This window comes from Ochotona curzoniae, unplaced genomic scaffold, assembly GCF_017591425.1.
Source record: "Ochotona curzoniae isolate NIBS_2020 unplaced genomic scaffold, NIBS_Ocur_1.0 contig_78, whole genome shotgun sequence".
Taxonomy (NCBI): domain Eukaryota; kingdom Metazoa; phylum Chordata; class Mammalia; order Lagomorpha; family Ochotonidae; genus Ochotona; species Ochotona curzoniae.
Genome location: NW_024466559.1, coordinates 5724433 through 5746349, shown reverse-complemented (window position 1 = coordinate 5746349; position 21917 = coordinate 5724433). Strand labels below are relative to the sequence as shown.

At 46.7% G+C, this 21917-nt stretch overlaps 1 protein-coding gene across 6 annotated transcripts in view; it reads right to left on the bottom strand.

The window, feature by feature from the left end:
* Positions 1 to 21211: 21211 nt before the first annotated feature.
* Positions 21212 to 21917, bottom strand: part of KIAA1217 (KIAA1217 ortholog) — a 208892-nt gene continuing 208186 nt past the window's right edge. For all 6 annotated transcript variants that reach the window (XM_040992532.1, XM_040992537.1, XM_040992533.1 and 3 more), the window contains one exon: positions 21212 to 21715. In XM_040992532.1, coding sequence (XP_040848466.1) covers positions 21212 to 21715 — 504 coding nt within the window. The remainder of the gene's footprint in view (positions 21716 to 21917) is intronic.

Genomic DNA, 21917 nt, shown 5'->3' with positions numbered 1-21917 from the left:
GAAATTCCTCCAAGGGAAACCTATCCGGTATAGGATCCCCTTCTCAGGAGTCTCAGCCGTTTGCATTAGTGGACCTCACATTTCACCATCCCTGCACTGCATGCCCCTGTTTGTCTCCCCAGCTCCAGAAAATTGCCATGAGCCCGCTTCACATACTCCCCCCACATACACATACACCTGACTTCTTAGTCTCCAACTCCCTTCCCTTTTCAAAGGTTTATTTGAAAGGCAAAGAGAGGGTGAGAGACAGAAGCTTCCATCTGCTGGTTTACTCTCCAGATGGCTGCCATAGTTAGTCCTAGACTGACCCAAAGCCAGGATCCTGGAACTCCATCCTGACCTTCAACAAGATAGGGGCCAGGCCCATCTTGGCCCCTTGAACCATCTTGGGTTGCCTTCCCAGTATGTATTAGCAGGGAGTTGGACAGGAAGCAGAGGAGCCAGGACTCAAACCAATGCACCAATAGGGAATGTCAGTATCCAAACTGACTCAGCCCACAATACTGGCCCCTAGACCTCACGTCTTCACACCTGCAAACAGACCCAGAGGGGAACAACAGCACCCAAGCTTGCTGTTATCCCCCGTTCTGCCTTGGATTTGGTTTCTTGCACTCCTGGCCATCTTGGCAACTCTCCAGTTACTATTTGGATGTTTTCCGCAGTGTATCTGATTCATTCTGTCCTGGAGCCTAGGACGACTGTGTGAGCTACCCTACTGTACTGAGAAATAGAGGTCTCCTGAATTCAGATCAGTATAAAGAGATTTTTGAGCTATGAGAATGTAAGGCATGAAATTCCAAACAGTGTGAGACATAGTTCTTATACAAGAATTGAGACAATTACATTGATGTCACATTTATACCAATGACAAAGAAATATGCATGCTGCTGGAGCTAGTACAGTGGGTTAAGCTGCCTCTTGCAATGCTAGCATTCCACACTGGAGTGCCTGGTTGAATCTCCGCTACACGGATTCCCATCTTGTTCCTAGTAAGGTACCTGGAAAGTCAATGACCCAAGAGTGTGGGCCCTTGCCATTCACATAGGAGACCCAGACGGTGTGTGAAGTTCCTGACGTCAGCGTGGCCCAGCCCTACATATTGAAGACATTTGGGGAGCTAAAGCAGCAAACGGGAAGCTCATTCTGTCACATTCAGTCTGGCTTTCAAAAACAAAACAAAACAAAACCCCAAAAGACCTATGTCTTCTACAATTAAAAACCATCTGGGGGTGCAAGTTTGGGAGGCCTGCCTACCACATCAGAGAGACTGGACTCACTTCCAGGCTCCACTCCCGACTCCAGCATCCTGTTGATGCAGACCCCAGGAGGCAGCAGGTGCTGGCTCACGTCACACTTGGTCCCTGCCATCCACACATGAGACCTTGGTGGACTTTCCAGCTCCTGGCTTCAGCCTGGTCACGGCTCACCTCTTGTGGAAATGTGGGCAACAAGCCAGTGGATGCAAGATGCGCCTTTAAGAAGAATCTTCAAAGTATGGAGTCTCTCAGAGCCAGAAGAACGTTGGTACCTCTTTGTCCTGACTAATATCATTTCCGAACACATCTAACTAGGCAGTTATCCCATTGATATGACTCTAGCCTCTCTCAGGTAAAATTCCGAAGGCTGGAATAGCATCTTCATCCCACCGATCAATGTCCCATTTTGTTTCCATAGTAGGTTCCATACCTGTGATAGAGCTTGTGTTACAAACGAGGCATAGGAGGAGGTTAATCATAAAACTGAGCAAGTGTAACAAGACCCTATAAGTCATGTGAACAGGTTCTCTCCCATTCACCTGCCAAGAGTGAGCCACATAGATCACACGATATGTTGGTCAGAAGCGCAATTCATAGACCAACAGCAAGGGCAGATATCCTCTCCCAGCAACTGAAGACTTAGGAATTGAGATTTTTTTTTTTCAGTAATGCTTTTCGACTGTGATAGCTTGGGGCCACCATATTTCCATTTATCAGGAATGTTCTGAGGTCTTAATATTTTTTTCTAATCATGTATTTTATTTTTGAAGGCAGAGAAAAAGGCCTCCTATCCATTGGTTTGCTCTCAGAATGCCTCTACCAGCCAAGGCTGGGCCAGGCTACAGCCTGCAGTGGGATTTGGCCTCACCTGCTCCCTTCCGGATGCACCTTTGCAGGGGGCAGGACCCAAACCCAGGGACTCAGAGGAGACAGTGTCCCTGCGGGAAGTTTATCCTTACTCCCAGGGCCCTGCTTGGAGGGATTCTGTCTCAGTGTACAGCAGATGCTCCTGGTGCTTTACTGGGTGTGCCAGCATTTGTTCAAAGTCCTTTCATGGCACTATGTGTGAGGCACTAACATGCAGATTATGCCTTCTCAAGGAAATAATAGTCAGAAATGCTAAAAAAAAAAAAAAATGCACTCTGCTCCACATCTCCTAAGGCGGCATTTACATGTAGACTTTCAGTCTGCCATGAGTGCTGCCCCAGGTTGTTGAAAGCAAGTGTCAGAGGCACTGCCTGGCTGCCCAACTGGCCATTAGCCCTGTGGCTTCACGCAGGTCATTCACTCCTGTAGCACACAATGTCCTGAGTATCCAGCTCTGCTATTCCAGGATTCCTCTCCAGGATGCCATCCTGGCAGCAACAGAGTCAGTAGGGGAGCTGTTTTTCGTGCAGGTGGCACAGGTGGAAGTCTAGAGAGGAATGGCCTTAGGAAGAGCATATAGGTGAGTGGGCCTTGCAGTACCCTTGCTGTGAGAACTACAGCGACAGCCAGAACAGCATTGGAGGAAATCACAGATGGACGCAACAAAGGAGAAAGTCTGGTCTCATCTGCCTGAGAGCATGCAGACATTTTAGGCTACATTCAAACCTTTGCACAGTAGAGCCAGCAGAAAAGGAAAATTAGTGGGAGTGGAGATACAGACTTGTCAGTTGTCAAATCCACACTTGACTATGTTGTCCAGCAAATGTTTTCTCACACTCTGAGAATAAAGGCAGTGCTTGTATGAATCCACCAGCAGATTCAAACAAAAAGCCAGCATGGGGAGAATCAAGATGGTGGCATAGGGTGCAGACGCGTTCAGGATGATGGAGAATCAATAGACAGCGTAAAGCACAGGGAGCAGATTACAAGAAAAGACAGGAGTCAGGCAGTCAATGGGGAGGTACCTGGAGATCTCCTGGGCACATGGAACAGGCGGCAACAGCAGAGCAGTGTTACAGGGAACAGAAAACATTCTAGCCACCGGTGAGCAGCAATCCAGACTCCAGTGACAATCAGGGATTCAGCAGTGACCAAAGATTGGCTCTTGCAGCAACCAAGTAGGAACTTGGTTCACACTGGTAACTCAGGAGGAGAAGGCAGGTTGGGGCTGGACAATCCTGCTGAATAGTTTGGCCCAGCAATGAATGCAGAGGGAGCAGTGGACTTTGTGGGGGCAGACCAGTGGTGATATGGAGCTCACAGTGCAGGGATCAAATGCCAGTGTGGGCACATTTCTAGCTGGTCATACTAGGCTGATCCATGGGGAGGACAGCACAGCTTCATCTCCTGCAGGATCTGTGTAGTCCCCAGATCGGAAGGCCAACAGCCTAAGTTCTTTGGCAGTGCCCCACCAGGCGTCATCTCGTATGTCTAGACAAGATCAGTGCCGCTGACAAACCAGTTATTTGCGATAGTTGGCAACTTCCTAATTCAGACATTGATTAAACATAAAAATCGACAGTAGACCTGTAGGTAATACATCTTAGAAACCTGCACTAAGAAGAAGAATCCGCCAAACAGGATTGCAATGCTAAAAGTTAAAAGAAGAGACAGAGGAACAATGAGTATTACAGAAGACTCCCTGGTAAACAAACAAAAGCCTCTACCCTGTTCACAGTTAACTGAGGAAGACATTGAGAAAATGGGGGACACAGAATTCAGAAAACTCATTATAAAGCTTCAAACAACAATGAGAAGCACACAATATAGGAGCTCAAAGAATTTAAGGAATATGTCACACAGGAAATGAATCAAATGAAAGCTGACATTTCAGAAGTTAAGAATACAGAGGAGCAAATTAAAAGTACAGTGGAGAGTCTAAAAAAATAGAATGAATGAAGCAGAAGAAAGAATATCAGAATTGGAAGATATTTCCTGTCACCAGGGGGAAACAAATAAAAAGCTGGAAGCAGAGTTGGGTCAAGCTAAAAAAAAGTATCCTAGAATTAAAAGATATGATTAAAAGTCCCAGCATAAGAATTATGGGAGTTTCAGAAGATGCAGAAAGAGAAAGTGGGGTTAAAGCTGTATTCAATGAAGTAAACGAAAACTTTCCTAATTTGGAGAAAGAATTGGAAAACAATATACAGGAGGGTTATAGAACTCCCAACAGAGTTAATCAAAGTGAACGTAACCATGACACATAATAATCAACTCTCTTCAGTTGAACATAAGGAAAGATGCATAAATGTGCATGTTGGAAAAATCAAGTGACCTATAGAGGAACCAAAATCAAACTCACAGCTGACTTCTCAGAGAAAACACTACAGGCCGGGAGAGAATGGAGCGACATATCCCAGACTCCAAAAGGGAAAAAATTTCAGCCCAGAATAACGTATTCTGCAAAGTTCTCCTTTGTCTTTGAAAATGAAATAAAATTTTTCCATAGTAAAAAATTTCAAGAATTTGCATTGTCTAAACCTGCCCTACAAATGATACTCAGAGATGGTCTCTGGAAAGAGGAAAGTAATAGCAACTACCAAAACCAAAGGCAAATGTGGAGAATATCCCACTAAAAGGCCAACAGAAGACTCAAAGAACCCATTGCTAAGATGACAGGATCAAACTGCTACCAATCCATATTAATATTGAATGTAAATGGCTTAAACTCAAATGCTATAGATTAGAGGACTGGATAAAAAACAAAACCCTTCTATCTGTTGCTTACAGGAGACACATCTCACTAACAAAGATAAGAAACTGAAAGAGAAAGGATGGAAAACTATATTCCAAGCAAATGGTAAGGAAAAATGTACAGGTGTAGCCATTCTTATGTCAGATGATATAGACTTTGATGTGAAAAACATTAAAACAGATGAAAAAGGATACGGTCAAAGGATCCACTCAGCAAGAAGAGATCACCATAATAAATATATGTGTGCCAAATCCAAAGGCACCTAGCTATGTGAAACAATAATGGATTGAAAGGGAGAAATAGACTTCAGCACAATCATAGTGGCTGATTTAATACCCGATTAATATCAATGGACAGATTGAAGAGACAATAGCAAAAAAAAAACAAAAAACAAAAACCAAAACCAAAAACAAACAAACACAAAAAAACCAGAACTCACCCAAACTCTAGAGCAGATGGAACTTAGTTGATATCTACCAAACCTTTCATCCTAAGACAGATACACTTTTTTTCCTCACTACATGGAACCTTCTCCAGAATTAAACATGTGATAGGCAACAAAACAAGCTTCAGCAAATTTTAAAAAATCAAAATTATACCATGCATCTCCTCAGACCATCATGGAGTAAGTTAGAGGCCAAAAAGTCAAAACATCAAGGAAGATTTGCAAACACATGGAGACTGAATAATATGTTATGAAATAAGCAATGTGTTAGAGAGGAAATCAAAGGGGAAATTTAAAAATTGCTTGCAACAAATGAAGGCACCAACACAACATATCAAAAGTTATGAGACACAATCAAGGCAGTGTTAGGGAAAGTTCATCTCAATTAATGCTCATGTTAAGAAACTAGAAAAGCACCAAGGAAATGAGTTAACAATTGAAGGAACTAGAAAAACAACAGCAAAGCAATGCCAATATTAGTAGGAAGAAGGAAATAATCAGAATAAGGGAGGAAATAAACAAAATAGAGATCAAGAGAATGGTATGTAATATCAATGAATCAAAGAGCTGGTTCTTTGAGAAAATCAACAAAATAGACTCCCCACTAGCCCAACTAAAAAAAAAGGAGGGAGAAGATATGCATCAATAATAGAAACAGGAAAGGAAATATAACAGGTACTTCAGACATACCGAGAATTATTAGAAATTACAAGCAACTGTATGTGAACAAATCAGGAGACCTAAAGGAGATGGATTTTTGCACACATACAGTCCACCAAATTGAATCAAGAAGCAATTAACAATCTAAATAGACCTATAACAGATAGAATCAGTAATTAAAGCTCTCCCAACCAAGAAAAGTCCTGGGTCAGATGGTTTCACTGCTGAATTCTACCAAACATTTCAAGGGGAACTTACCCCAATCCTACACAAGCTTTTCCAAACAACAGAGAGGAAATTCTTCCAAACTCTTTCACTGAAGCCAATATCACCTTAATACCAAAGCTAGATAGAGAAATAACAGAAAAACTACAGACCAATATCCTTAATGAACATAGATGCAAAGATCCTCAACAAAATACAGGCCAGCAGGATCCAACAGCACATCAGGCAGATCATTCACCTGGACCAGGTGGGATTCAGCCCAGGCATGCAGGGATGGTTTGACATTTGCAAATCCACATTAACGAAATGAAAGAAACCATATGATCAATAGAGGCAGAGCAGGCATTTAATAAAATCCAACAGCACTTCATGCTGAAAATGCTGACAGGCATAGAAGGAACATACTACAACACAATCAAAGCAATTTACAAAAAACCCAAATGCTAGCATCTTACTAAAACAGGGAAAGATTGGAAGCCTTTCCACTAAAAATGAATTAGACAGGGATGTCCACTCTTTAATATAATACTCTTTAATATAATATTTGAAGTCCTTGCCAGAGCTATTAGGCAAGAAAAATGAATTAAATGAATCCAAATTGGAAACAAAGCACTGAAATTATTTCTATTTGCAAACGACATGATTCTCTACATAGGAGAACCAAAAAACTCAATCAAGAGACTACTGGAACTTATAAGATACTTTGGCAGGGTAGCAGGATACAAAATTAATGAACACAGGGCCTGGCACCATGGCCTAGCAGCTAAAGTCCTCACTTTGAATGTATTGGGATCCCATATGCGTGACGGTTCTAATACCGGCAGCTCTGCTTCCCATCCAGCTCCCTGCTTGTGGCCTGGGAAAGCAGTTGAGGAAAGCCCAAAGCTTTGGGACTCTGCACCCGCATGAGAGACCTAGAAGAAGTTCATGGCTCCTGGCTTCAGATCAGCGTAGCACCAGCCATTGTGGCTCACTTGGGGACTGAATCATCAGATGAAAGATCTTTCTCTCTGTCTCTCCTCCTTTCTGTATATCTGACTTTCCAATAAAAATAAAATAAATCTTTAAAAACAAAATTAATGAACACAAATCAATGGCACTAGTTTACACAAATAATTCCATGGCTGAGAAATAGTTTTTTAAAAATTTATTTATTGCAAAGTCAGATTTGATATATATATCAAATCTCTCTCTCTCGAGAGAGAGAGAGGAGACAGAGAGGAAGATCTTCCACCTACTGATTCATCCTCCAAGTGATCACAATGGACAGTGCTATGCTCATCCAAAGCCAGGAGCCTGCAGCTTGAGGTCTCACACGTGATGCAGGGGCCCAAGGCTTTGGGCTTTCCTCGACTGCTTTCCCAGGCCACAAGCAGGGAGCTGGGAAGTGGGGCAGCTGGATGGAAGTGGGGCTGCCGGGATTAGAACCAGCGCCCATATGGGATCCTGGTGTGTTCAAGGTGAAGACTTTAGTTGCTAGTCCACTGCCCCATCCCAGAGAGAAAGAAATTTTTAGTACAGTCCCCTTTGGAATAGCAGAGGAACCTTAAATATCTAGGAATTAAGCTAACTAAATATGTGAAAGACCTCTATGATGAACACTATAAGTCGTTTAAAAAGGAAATTGAAGACCACCTTGAAAAATGGGGAATTTACCATGTTCTTGGATTGGCAACATCAACATCATTAAAACGCTCGTATCATCAAAAGCAATGTACAGATTCAACGCAATCTCAATCAAAACCCCAACATCATTCTTCTCAGAAATAGAAGATGATACAAAAGTTCATCTGGAAACACACGAGGCCAGGAATAGCCAAAGATATCCGGGACAATAAAAGTCAAGCTGGAGGAATCACAATCCCAGATCTCAAGACACACTACAGAGCAGTGGTCATCAAAACAGTGTGACACTGGTGCAGAAACAGAGAAGACCAATCAAACAGAATAGAAACACAAAAAGGGAGCCCACACATGTGTAGATAACTAATCGTTGACAAGAAAATTGAAAATAATCCAGGGAAAAAGCCTGGTCTATTCAACAAATGCTGTTGGCACAACTGGATAGCATCCTGCAGAATTAAGCACCTAGACCCACACCTGTCACAGTACACAAAACTCAGCTCTAAATGGTTCAAGGACCTAAATCCATACCCAGAAACCATCAAACTACTAAAGGAAAACATAGGAAATACTCTCCAAGAAATAGAAATGGGGAAAGTCTTCTTAGAAAAGATGCCCAAAGCACAGGCAGGCAAAGACAAACAAATGGGACTACACAAACTAAAAAGCTTCTGTACAGCAAAGTGAAGAAGTGAAGAAGCAACCAACAGAATGGAAGAAAATTTTTGCACACTACAAGTTATAGGGGGACTAATATTCAGGATTTGCAACGAGCTTCAGATACCCAGAGACAGAGAAAGAAAGAAAGAAAGGAAGGAAGGAAGGAAGGAAGGAAGGAAGGAAGGGAAGACAGAAAGAAAGACAGAAAGACAGAAAGAAAGAAAGAAAGAAGAAAAACCCCCAAGATAAAAAAGCAACCCTGTGAAAAAATGGGCAAAGGAAATGAACAGATTTTTCCAAAACAACAGCTTCAAACGTCTAACAGACATATGAAAAGATGCTCAGGCTCCCTAACCATCAGATACAAATGAAAATCACATTGAGGTACCACCTAACTCCAGTGAGATTGGAGTTCTACATTCAGAACTCAACCAATATCTGCTGGCATACATGTGGGGAGAAAGGTACCCTCCTTCACTGCTGGTGGGAGTGTAGGCTAATACAACCTCTGTGGAAATAGAGACTACCATATCCAGAGTGCTTAGAAAATTGCAAATAAACCCACCAGCTATCCTGCTCCTAGGAAAATACCCAAAGGAAATGAAAATGAAATGCATATGAGAAGGTGATCTGTAATCTTATATTTACAGCACCACAATCTACAATAGCAAAGACACGGAAACAACCCAAATACCCATCCAAAGAGGAGTGGTTAAATAAACTGTGGTAGATGTACTCCATGGAATATTATTCAGCCATTAAAAAGAATGAAATTATACCATTTGCAACTAGATGGTTCCAACTAGAGACCATTAGGCTCACTGAAATAATCCCAAAAAGACAAATACCATATTTGTCCTTAACATAAGGAAATCATCATGCAAATTGGAATGTATAGTGATGGAGTAATAGAGGCTACCATATCCAGATGTGGGGATACAATGCAATATGTATCCGTACTTCCAAATCAAAGATGGACTCCCAGTGAAACTGTTGGACATATCTAGACAATGGGATGATGGACTGTCTGGCATTGTCTGTACCAGCAATGTTAGGGCACAATTAAATAACAGACTGATGGAAATGTAACTCCTTATTAAGGACTATACTATTGTAACAACATGGGGAAAATCAATTGTCGGCAGATCCTAAACTCTACAGAATTGTACCATAAAATTCAAAATTTAAAATAAGATTTTTAAAAGAATAGGAAGTAATTCTAATCAATTGGTTATAGTTTTTAAAAGCATCTAGGTATCTTTAAAAAAATTTTTTTATTGGAAAGGCAGATATACAGAGAGGAGAGACAGAGAGGAAGATCTTCCATCCAATGGTTCACTCCCCAAGCGGCTGCAGTGGCTGGAGCTGAGCCAACCGAAGCCAGGAGACTCCTCCGGATCTCCCACGTGGGTGCAGGGTCCCAAAGTCTCGGGTCATCCTCGACTACATTCCCAGGCCACAGGCAGAGAGCTGGATGGGAAGCAGGGCCGCGGGTATTAGAATTGGCGCCCATATGGGATCCTGGTGCGTTCAAGGCGAGCACCTTAACCAGTATGCTAACCACAACAGGCCTGAAAGCATCAAGATATCTTAAACGTTACTCAAATTGATGTATTGTTCTGCCCTAAGATCACTAAATCAACGCAAGTTTCCTTGGTTCATGTAACTTAAATTTTTGACACGTATCCCTTATAACTCTCAGAAACAATTATTAAATGGGCACAGCCTCAGGAGATAGCTGAAAGAAAACATCAAGACCTTAAAAATATGCTTGAAAAGCAGAGTGGAGAACATGCCACTCCCATGAGTGCATTAATTTGGTTTTCTTCTCCCTAAATTTTCTTTAGACTTTGTTCTCTGGTGGGCCACCAGCTGTGTGCCACTGGAACTCTGTGGAGTGACTCAGTCATCCAAATGCGGAAAGGCCTTGGCCCCTTGCTAACTGTGGGAAGCGAGTTTGTCTAGGTTTTTCCAGGAATTGAGCAGCAACCTATGTGGATGCCTGCCCACAATGCCAGGCCCTGGATGCCCCTTACTGGAAGATGCCCTACCAACAAGACAACCCTAGAACCTGACCCTGAATGATCCATTATCAAGGAGACAGCAGATAAGGAGGAGGCCAGTCCCCTCCCAACACTGGGTGACATGGGGAGATCCTAAGGGGTTGGTGAATAAGTCCCACTGATTGTCCCCCACCTCCTGAATCAAATACATTCCAGATAGATTAGGACTAGAAATTTTGAGGAAGATTTTAAATATACTCAGATCCTAACTCTGCAGAAAAACAGGTTAACCACCGTGGACAGGAGCAAAAAGCTACATAGACTTGCAGTGGAAAGCACCCTGACAACATCTTAAAGGTGGTAACATGGTATTCTATTACAGATCAAGAGAGGATCCCATAGCAGAGGAAGAGAAGAGGTCTGTATTCCTGGTCCCAGCGAGGCCTCCAAGGGTTTCCCAAGTGCTTTTGCTGCAGCGTAGTGGACTCTTTCCCAAGGATTGTCAACAAGTGCACCTAGGGTCACATCCCAACTGCCAAGGAGATCACCAGAGATTTGACTGCTCTCAAAGCCTGAGAACTCCGGGATCAGCCATTTCAAATTGGATTCCTCATACAGGACTGGAACAGCCCAGGACCCTCCACACAGGGTCTGGTGACACATTGGATCAACACCCAGGAGCCCTGGGCGGCTCTTATAGTGAAATGGAAGCCTAGAAATTTCCTAGGACACAGGGGAACAGACTTCTGTGTCCTTGGCTCTAGTCTTAGTCCCCTTTCCTCTCTTACAGTGACCATAACGGTCTCTCAGGAGCCCCAGATTAGTTTAGATGACCACCACTGTTCTTATACAGAGATACAGCCTAATCCACATGTTCAGACCAGCCAGAGAAAACTTAGATGGCCTATAACAGCTCAGCTTATACCACTGGCCAGGCTCCCAACAGGCCTTTTTGCCAATCCCCTTTTAAGTTTTTGCCAGACCTCACTGGGGTGGGACAAGCTTACTGCTCTGATGCAGAGTTCATGTCTTCCTTGCTTACTAAATTACTGCAGATTTCTCTGCTCACCTACGTAAGACTCTCCTGTTCTCCAATTGTCAATATCAGAACTACAGAACTATTTCATCACTTGTCTCTGCTAGAAAGTGTCTATAAAGTTCTGTAAAATCTTGCTGGAGTGCTATCAACAGCTGGGTTACTGTCAATCACAACCGGCTTTACATCTTTTGCCATCTACAATATGATTCATGTAAGTCTTATAACAAGCATTCTGTTGTGCTTTATGTTCCAGGCTAAATGTTTTTCTGAGACTCTTAGGGTTCACAACAATTGGTAAAGCATAATTGTTTTTAGAGAATCCCACATTTGCCTATATGCTGCCTACATGCAAAAAATGGCTTTAGCCTTTTCAAAGTTTAAGTTTAAATAGTTAAGGGCTAAAATTCTATATGTTCTCCCAAAATATTTTTTCTTAAGTCAGAACTGTGAATGCTAGATAAGGTGTGACTCCATGGAAACTTTTGAAGTTAGACTTGTATGTAACTGTCCAATGCGATGGGCTTATAGCTTATCGCTAATGCTGATCCTTTCATTGTTTCTGTGCCTTTTAACTGATCTAGGTTACAATCCTGCACAACTCAGGGAGGCTTTTATTGCCTTAATTGTTTATAAATCTTAAAGAGCTCAGGTCTAATGTTTACTCTGACAAAGGTCTAAACTCAACATCTTTCACATATAAACTCAAAAGACATGCTAGCTTGGGAGAAATTACAACTGTTATGCTGCGTTATCGAGACTTCAACAGGCAGATAGCTCCAAGCTCCAGGCAGTGCCTCAAACACACGGCGACTTCTGCTTTCTGCCAGGGACCTCTAGATCAACCGCCCTGAAGAATATCCTGCTGCTGTTGGCCCTTCAGTGCCCCTTTTCAGCATGAAGCAGCAGCATGGTCATTACCCCCGTCCCTAACGGCAGCCAGGGCCCCTTCTTCAGTGGGAATGTGAAGAGTCAGTCAGGATAATAGGCAGTTAGGGTCTCTAGTCCCTGCTCAAGCCTCTTTCGTAAACTGTTACTTTACCCTCTTTACAGTGTATGGCCTCCTTGGCCCCATACATGGTTTGAAATAACCACTTGTACATTTGAGATCGTATAGCCTTTATTAATGGTGGTGATGTTTTTGTTTTAAGTCTTACTGCTTGTGCTATTTAATTGCACATGGCTTGATATGTCTTTTAAAATCTTTGTGACAAGAATGATGCCTGCACAGTGGATTGCAGTCCAGCCGAACAGGGAGTGGAAGGGACCCTGAGAACAAACACATGGCGAGATCCTCTCTTCTGTACTACCCTAGACACAACGCACACTTGGCCTCATCATAAATGCTGCTGCCTCCCTCATGACCAGGGTGGCTGCCGCTGCGACATCCACGCTGTTCTTGACTCAGGCCATCCAGACTTCAAAAACTGTAAACAATACAACCATGGTAACCACCCACGCCCTTGGAACTCAAAATTAGGCAACTTACAGACCTGCCATCCTAGCTCTCCAATGAAGACTGCACTTCTATCAAGGACAATTAGCATTGTTGTGACAGGCACTCTGCCTGCATTGTTATGCAATAACAAGTGGTATTCTTGTGTTGAACGTTGTCCTCTAATGTCTGTTCGAACAAATTACTGTTGCAGAACAAAAGGCCACCCTTTTGGTGAAAGTCTTAGCGGCAAAATCTGTTGCAAGAGCAGAGCGGGGAGATGTGGAAGACCACCCCTGGATCTCTGCCTGCTACCTAGTGGGAGTAACCCACAGCCGACCTGCCAGCCACGTGTGGAGGACAGGACCTGTGACACGACTGGAGAGTCCGGATGGATGGTCATGCCTTCTAGCCCATTACAATGCTGATGACTCCTTTGCATTTCTGAAGTCTATATAAGCTTGTGTTTGCATTACAACAGACATGCTCCACCACACTGTCCCTGGTTGTTCTTGCAGATGCAGAACACCATTGCCTCACCCTCTCGGGGGTTTTGGGGGTGTGCTGGCAGGAAATACCCCTGGGACCAGGCTACAGAGCTGTGTGGGTCCACAGCCAGCTCCAGCCTAAGTGGAAAGGAAATTGGTTCTTAGAGGAAGCTGCAGTCTTGGCCACCAGATGGCAGCAGGCGAACGTGCTTCCTAAAAGTCTGCAGACTCAAAAGGAGGCCTTACATAATAGACAAAGTCAGACAGACCAGCCTGTGAATTTCCAGTCCTGCTCTGGACCTCCGGCTGTGCACGGATAAACACTACTTGATGACTTAGGAAATATTCACCGAGTGTCCAAATTGCCCTCCCCCGTCCCATCCTTCATTACATTTTTATGTATTTTCATTTTTATGTGAAAACCAGATATCCAGATCTCTCATCTGCTGGTTCATTCCCTAGACGCCTGCAATAGCTGAGGCTGGGCCAGGCTGAAGCCAGGAGCCCCGAACTCCACCTGAGTCTCTCACGTGAGCATCAGGGACCCACTCGAGCCATCATCACCTCATGCTTCCCACGGAATGATTTAGCAGGTAGCAGGGTCTGACAAAGAGGAGCCAAGATTCAAACCAGGCACTCGGAGATGGACTGCATTGCTGCCCCAGATACCTGCCCCTAGTACCTGTACTTCTTAGCCCCACCCACCCACCCAATCCCTGGCACCAAGTGCTGTAAAGGATTGGACATTCACAGTGGCAGTCCCAGGCTCTGGAGCAAGCCTCACAGGAGCCACCAACAGAAAGAGCAATGGGAGGTTCCCCAGGATCAGGCAGCAGGCAGGCGGCGGGGGCAGATGACTGGAGCAGATGGACTAACAAGCAGGTAGAAGCCCGATTATGCAGGGCTTCTCAGGAGTGTCGACCCCTGTGAGGGCTCTGAGACAGGAGGGGTACAAGCCCCCTTCTGTGGGGGCCTCTCTTTATCTGTGATGGGGAAGACCTGTCAGGCCATGCAAGGCCCCTCCCACGGTGCAGGGCAGAGAGCACTGGGCAGTGACCAGTCTGCAAGGATGTCGTTTCTCGACTCTTCTAGCCAGTAAATTTGATCTCATGAGTAAAACAGAACTTCTTGACTGCACAGAGCTAGCCGTCATGGAGCTCAGGAACACACCTCTTAGAACTGGCTTTGTGGTGTAGCCTTGACACGGGCATCCCACGTGGACACCAGCTCGAGTCCCAGCTGTTCCACTTCCCATCCAGTTGTCTGCTAATGTGCCTGGGAAAGCAGAGTTACATGACCTGCGTGGAACAACTAGAGGGATGTTCCTGGTTCCTGGCTTCAGCTCAGCTCAGCACTGGCTGTTGTCATTTAGGGAGTGAACCAGTACATGGAAGATTTCTCTCTTTAACTTTGCATTTCAAATAAATCTTTGCCTGATGTTTTTAGAAAGCCAGAGATGGGACCTGGAACCTGTGCCCTGGGTGTGTCACTGCAGGGGTGCTGGTACCCCAGCAGGCACCCCTTCCAGGCATGGTACAGATGTAAGCCTGGCAACCACAGCCCTGGCTCCAGGGAGCTGGGGAAGTGCAGGGATGGGCCAAGGGCTCCTGGAGAGGCCCAACTATGGGCTTTTTCCTGACACCTGCTGAGCTTCTAGTCCACAATGCAGAGCTCCCATGCTGCCTGCTGAGCTTGGCCTGCCAGTGTAAAGTCTGAGGTTGCCTTGAACGGCTGTTTCCCTTCATCTCTTTTCATGTTATTTTTTTTTTTCTTAGATTTATTTATTTTTTGTTGGAAAGTCAGATATACAGAGAGGAGCAGAAACAGAGGAAGATCTTCCATCCGATGATTCACTTCCCAAGTGACCACAATGGTTGGTGCTGCTTTGATCTGAAGCCAGGAGCCAGGAGCTCCTCCAGGTCTCCCACATGGGTGCAGGGTCCCAAAGCTTTGGGCCGTCCTCGACTGCTTTCCCAGGCCACAAGCAGGGAGCTGGGTGGGAAGTGGGGGCTGCTGGAATAGAACTGGCACCCATATGGGATCCTGGTGCATTCAAGACGAGGACTTTAGCTGCTAGGCTACTACACCAGGCCCTTTCATGTTATTTTTAAAACTTTTTTTTTTTAAGATTTATTTTTATTTGAAAGGAACAGAGACAGAGACAGGTCTTCCATCTGTTGGTTCACTCCTAAAGTGGCTGCAGTGGCCGCAGCTGAGCCAATCCAAAGCCAGGAGTTTCTTCCAGGTCTCCCATGTGAATGCAGGAGCCCAAGAACTTGGGTCATTTGCTGCTGCTTTCCCAGGCACATTGGCAAGCAGCTAGATTGGAAGTGGAACAGCTGGGACTCAAACTGATGCACAAAAAGGATGCCAGTGCTACAGGTGGAGGAATAACTTGGTATGTCAGTGTGCTGTTTCCTTCCTCCCTGTCTCCCTCTATCAACTGTCCTGTCCCACATCAGCTCCACACGAGCTACCCTGCCACGCACCAGCACCCACCCCTAGGGGTCTCTGGGCTGTGCACGCTTTTTGCTTTACACACTCACGCCCTGCGAGACGCCCTGCATGTGGCATGCATCAGTAACACAGGACTCACCACCACGACACACATCATATCACCCAGACTTAGGCCCCCACGAGGGACCTGCAGGGGTCCAGGGAGGGGCTTCCTCCGGACTTCATGGAGACCCTTCAGGCACCCTTGAGGCTTTCCAGTACTCACCCCCCATACTTCAGGCAAACACACTCCAGGCTTGGCTAGAGATGGAAGGTGCCCACGGCACTGCACCTGTGCCACTGCACCTGTGGCACCACACAGAACCCCCCTCCCCACTCTGCAAATGCACCATGTGGCACCACCTGCTGGTGGGCCAAAAAGTCACAAGCACAAATACTGACTATTGGAGAGACTGGAAACAGTCACCAGAGACTGACACGCTGGACCCAGCAGGTTTTGCAACTTAAAAAGTCACAGAAACTTGCAGTGCAGTCTTCTCCAGTTTGGGGCCAGCACCTGGCCTTAGCCTTCCTGTCTATCAAAGCCAAGTGGGCACTCTCCAAATCCCCCTGACCCTACACCCCCAGCCTCTTGCGCAAACACCCCAGGCTATACCCTTCCTCAGGTGATTCTGCACAACTGCAGCCCTCAGGTAGGATGAAATCAGAAACAAATCTACACACCTGAACCACCTCGGGCAGGCATCCCTGGTGTTCTGCAGCCACCACATCTTGACCTCACCCGTTCACACTTGCAGGTCAGCAAGGAGGGGGCACCTATGCCTGCCCGGGTCTGGAGGTGGAGCCATGAACAATCTATCTGCATGTGGCTTCCTGGGGGAGTGGAGCTTTCTGTTCAAGGTAACCACTCACTTCTCCCAGCTGCCAATACTGAACAGCCAGGTGCCCTTGCGAACATGGGCTTCATTAGATCATCCTGGGGGATGGGAGATGGACCCAGGTTCCCCTGAGGGAGGGGTTCTGGGGTGCGCTGGGGGAAGCTCAATGCAGGATGCTCTGATTCTTCAGTTTGATGTCCAACAGTGAAGCCCCACACAACTATCCCCCGTGAGGGTCTCTCATCCCAAGCCACTGCGTCTCTGGGGGCTCACAGTCCAGCAGCAGGTGTGGGTCAGGGATGCCTGGACCTGTGCCAGGGCACAGTGCCACCCCTACCCCCAGCATGAACAAAGGAATCCCAGAAATTACAGCAGTCCCAAAGACGGTATTTGTGGCGGTGCCTGGGAACCCTGCTTGTGACCAAAGCTAACTGGCACGGCATATCCATCTCACACACACAGTGATGCTCACACATCACGTGGTATTGCATGCTGAGAATCAGGGGGAGCAGAGCACCTACATGGAGGATGTGAACCCCTATAAAATGCTGCTGGATCTGATGGAGTTGAGACTGGTTACAGAGGGATTTCCAAGGCCACCTCTGAGGGGTTGAGGTGCCCCTCACAAAACAGGCCCAACGGGGACTTCTTAGGGAGCACACACGTGGCAGATTTAACATGGGACCCCAGCAGCTGCAGCACGAGTTGGAAGATACAGTCTCTGGGAGGGTGTGTGTGTGTATGGGTGGGGGGTACCGAGCCCCAGAGAGGAAGCTAGCAAGTGGCCAGGCTAGATCTGGAGGGGGTTGGGCCCACACTTCCCCAACTTCCTCTGGATGCCTGGCTGGCACCCCGGGGAATTGAGGAAGAAAATCCCAGATAACCATCCACCCCCACCTGCCCATCGCTTGGCAGCTAGGGGTGAGGAAGGGGTTTACCAAAGCAGACCCGGGCCACTGAGAACAGGCAACAACTGCGGCTTGCCACAGGGTTTGCATGCCCATTGGGAGGTCTTCCTCATCCCTAGCCCCGAGCAGGCAGCTTCGGCAAGGATACTCGCAAGTCCAAGGATGATGCAATTGCCATAGATGCCTTGCACCTCTAACAAACAGAACATGGTGTGTGTCCATCTGAGGTGTGTGTGAAAGCCACCATGGCCTCCTGGCAGGCTGGGTCAAGCATGATTTCACCTTTCTACCTTCCAGGCCAAGAGCAACTGCATCTGTTCTCTGATGGCTCACTGGTGTCTGCATTGTAAGGAGCACAGGGCAAGGGTGGGGGCTGTGTGTGTGTGTGTGTGTGTGTGAAGAGCCCCAGGGCTGAGCGGCCACATGGGGGTCCTGTCCTTGGCATTCAACACTTTTCCTTGAGACTGGGGGGTGGAATTGTGGCAGGTGGAGTCCACCCCGCTCACTCCCAAACTAGCCTGCCCACCCCAACAATAACCTTCAGTTGCACCTGCATCTTAGCAATTCCGTGTGACCTGGTCTTAATCCTCCCAACAGCTGTAGGAGGTAGGCTGCATTATTGCAGTTCCCATTCACACCTGTGGTTGGGCAGGGGCCAGTAGGAGTGTAGCCATAGCACGTCCCGTGTCCCATGGCCTACTGGAATCCCAGCTGCAGGGGACCCCACGCCTGCCTGAATGAATTGGGGGTTCCCAAAGGAAGCCAAGATGCTGTCACTTTTAGGAATCTCTCCAACCCAGCCACGTATTGCTATGACCATGGGCACTAAATGGGATGCTAGATGGTGAATGAAGACACCTAAAGACGTAGCAGCAGCTCCCCTGACCCCACACCATCCATACGAGACGCCCAAGAAAGCCGAGTGAGGTTTGGTGGCCATTTTTATCCCGTTTCTTTTGACCTTGGTCTAGCTATCTCTCTTGCTGTGGAGAGAGGCAGCAAGCTCAAAGCCAGCCCCTTCCAGGAGAGCCCCAGCACGTGTTTCATTAGTCCAGTTGAGACTCAATGAGAGTGGAATGAAAAAAATAATGACAATGATGATGAAAAATGTTACTTACAGTTTCCAGAGAGGTCGAGCCGAGGAAGCCAGGGAGGAAGAGACGCCAGCTCATTATTGAGGCCCTCCACCCTTCCTCCTGGAGGAGGAACTTTTTAAGGCTGCTCAGCGGATGAGGTCCAATCAGGGTCCACGGCGGTTTGGAGCCCAAGGGGAAGGAGCAAGCAGGCAGGCTGGCAAACGAGCCCCCGGAGAGGGAGAAATTCTAGCGCAAACGAAGGGGTACGAGGGGTACGGGCTGCCGGGCTTTAAGCCCCACCCCAGAGGCCTACGTGGGCGCCCAGGAAGCAGTGCTGGGAAACCAATCCGCGCAGCTCCCTGTTTGCAGCCTGCGCACACCTGGGCTCGCAAGCACCAGGTGGAACTGTTTGCCTCCCTCCTCTCTCTCCTCTCCTCTCTCTCCTGCTGGGTCTCACTGGGCGTCTTCGCGCTGAACTGTGCTCTTCCCTTGCCCCCCAAGTGGCACCTACCCCAGTGTCATGTGCAACGCGCAACCTGCGATAAGGTCCCTGCGGGTGGAGGCAGACACACCCCAGGATACCATCCAAGCTTGGCAAGTAAGACTGGGGCTTGGGGCTCCCCGACGGCTGGCTCTATTGCAGGGAGGGTATTTGTGCCAACCCTTCCTTTTCAGTGTGCTGAGTTTTCGCCATGGCTTCCGCCAGGAGCCTGGTGTTGTATTAGGGTGATGCCGGCCAACCTGCTGGGCCTTTGGACCCAAGCCAATCTCAAAAAATGGACAATTCAGACACACAAACACAGCCCAGTGATAGATGTTTTATTTCTTTTCCTATGGGAAGTTAAAAAAAAAAAAAAAAAAAAGAAAGGGAAAAGGGGGGTGAGGCCCCTCTGGTGAACGGGGATGGCAGTGTGGTATGGGGCTTGCTCTGTGTCCTGGGGAAGCCACCCAGCCAGCAGGACACACGCTCCAGGCCCCACTCCTGCCAGTCAGTCCAAGGAAGCCGCTTGGGAGGTGGCCCAGGGGCCTATGCTGTTGGCTGTAGCATATGTGCTGTGGAAGCAAGCCCCTACGCTGTTGCTTTGAATGCCCTCCGAGCCAATGGGGTTGGACTTGTGGCCATCCCGGTGTGTTCTGGGACTGGGGAAAGGCCATCCGAGCGGTGACGGACGTACAAGGAGTCATAAGCATGCAGCCCTTTTATTTACTTTTTGCAGAGTCTCTGCTTACAGCTCGGTATGTTACATGACTGTGTTATACAAATTCATTTATTTACAAAAACACTCTAGCTTGTGCAAACTTATTGCTTAAAAAAAAAAAAAAACAAAAAAAAAAAACAAACCAAAAAACCAAATCCAGATCATTCTCATTTCTGCCCGTCGCAACAGACCCTTTCAAAGCATGCATACAAATTAACTTTGGTGTGGGAAATCTACTGTGCCGTTACATAGGGTATTTCTGATGTCTCATCCTATTTATATATTTACAGACATTGATCAAGTTTACAGAGCCGTACAGAAGTGTATATTTTAAAAGCCACAATGCATGGGTGTGTGTTGCTCCATGTCAGAAAACCAAGGAAGGGGGTCACAGACTGCGAGAGAAATGAGAGAAGAATATCAATATGCTAATGGCAACAGCAAAAGCAAGAAAAAGGAAGGAACAGATTGCCCAAGAAGAGAGCCACGCCAAGCCAACCCAGCTTGCCTGGGACTAGCAAATGATTATACACACTTCCCACGGCAGTGCAAGAGGTTGGAGAAATCGCCTCGAGTAGCAGTTCATTGGCTTAGAGTTGTAGCGCACGCTTCCGTGAAATGTACAGTGCTCCAGTATCAAAATGTTTTTTGGCAAAAGAGATCTCGAAAGGAACTGTGGAGTTTTGACAAAAATAGAAATCTGTAATAAAGCTAAATAACACTAAAATAAAAGGAAATATTATAGAATCTGTTTTACAATTTTTTATAGTCATCCTTGGGTATATTTCTCTGATCACTTCTTGTCTCCGTAGTGAAAAATAGTTTTATACAAAACATACTAAAATTCTGGAATCATACATGTTTTACATGCTTGGGACAGCTTTCCCTCTGTCTCTCTTGTCTCTCTCTCTCTCTGTCTCTCATCTCTTTCACACACACAGACACACACACTCTTCTTTCTCATCCTACTCCTGCAGCAAACACATGCTTACTTCATGTAATAGGCATTGGGTAAGGACAGTCACCACTCTGCAAATACAATGGCAAGGAAGGAGAAGGTACAACACAAACTTGACTGAAATCCATAAACTGGCATTTAGCACAGACTTAGCAGTAAGCCTCAAACAACATTCTCTTGTGAAAACAACTGTTATAGACTGTTAAAAAGCAAAACAAAACAAAAAAGCCAAAACCAAAACAATTGTTTGCAAGGGCAACTCCAGCTGAAGCCTAAGGGGATTTAAGAGGTTTCCTTGGCCGCGATGGGTGTGGTCTTGCTGGAACTTCCATTCTGTGCCTTGTAGCTGGTGAGGCCAGGAGTGTGCAGGGTCCTGGCACCCTTGGCACCTTGACTCAGGGTGGTGGTGGGGGAGGCAGGGGAGGGAGGCGTGGAGGCAGAGGAGGAGGGGGGCAGGGTGGCCCGGCCATTGGGAGTCTGCAGTGCGAAGGAGAGGTGGTGGCCTTTCCCTGTGTGAGTGGGGTTCTGGAACTTGGAGGAGCCATTAGAGACAGAAGGGATGAGGGAGGCAGAGGGAGCGGGCCGTGCTGTGGAGGGGCTGAGAGGGTTAGAAGCAACCGTTGGTTTAGTGGCGGGCGCGTGGGGAAGGTGAGGGCTGTCACCGCTAGCTGAAGGTACAGAACTGCTTTTCCCCGAGCTGGGAGAAAGGGCTGGAATCTTAGAAGCAGGTAGGGAAGGGGAGGTGGGCTTAAAGTCCCCACCAGCTTTCTTAGCGCTTCCGTTAGCCTGCAAACAGAGACGGGCGGGAGACAGCGTCAGAGCACTCCTGCTTGTCACCCGCCTGGTGAGAGTGGCTCAGTCACAGCCGCACCCCCAGCACGGTCCGAGGACTGAGCCAAGTCTTGGGGTGCCGCACTGTACCTGGGAGAAAACCCCCACCCTGCCCCGCTTCCCACATATATCACAAAGGAAGTCAGGGACTTGAGTG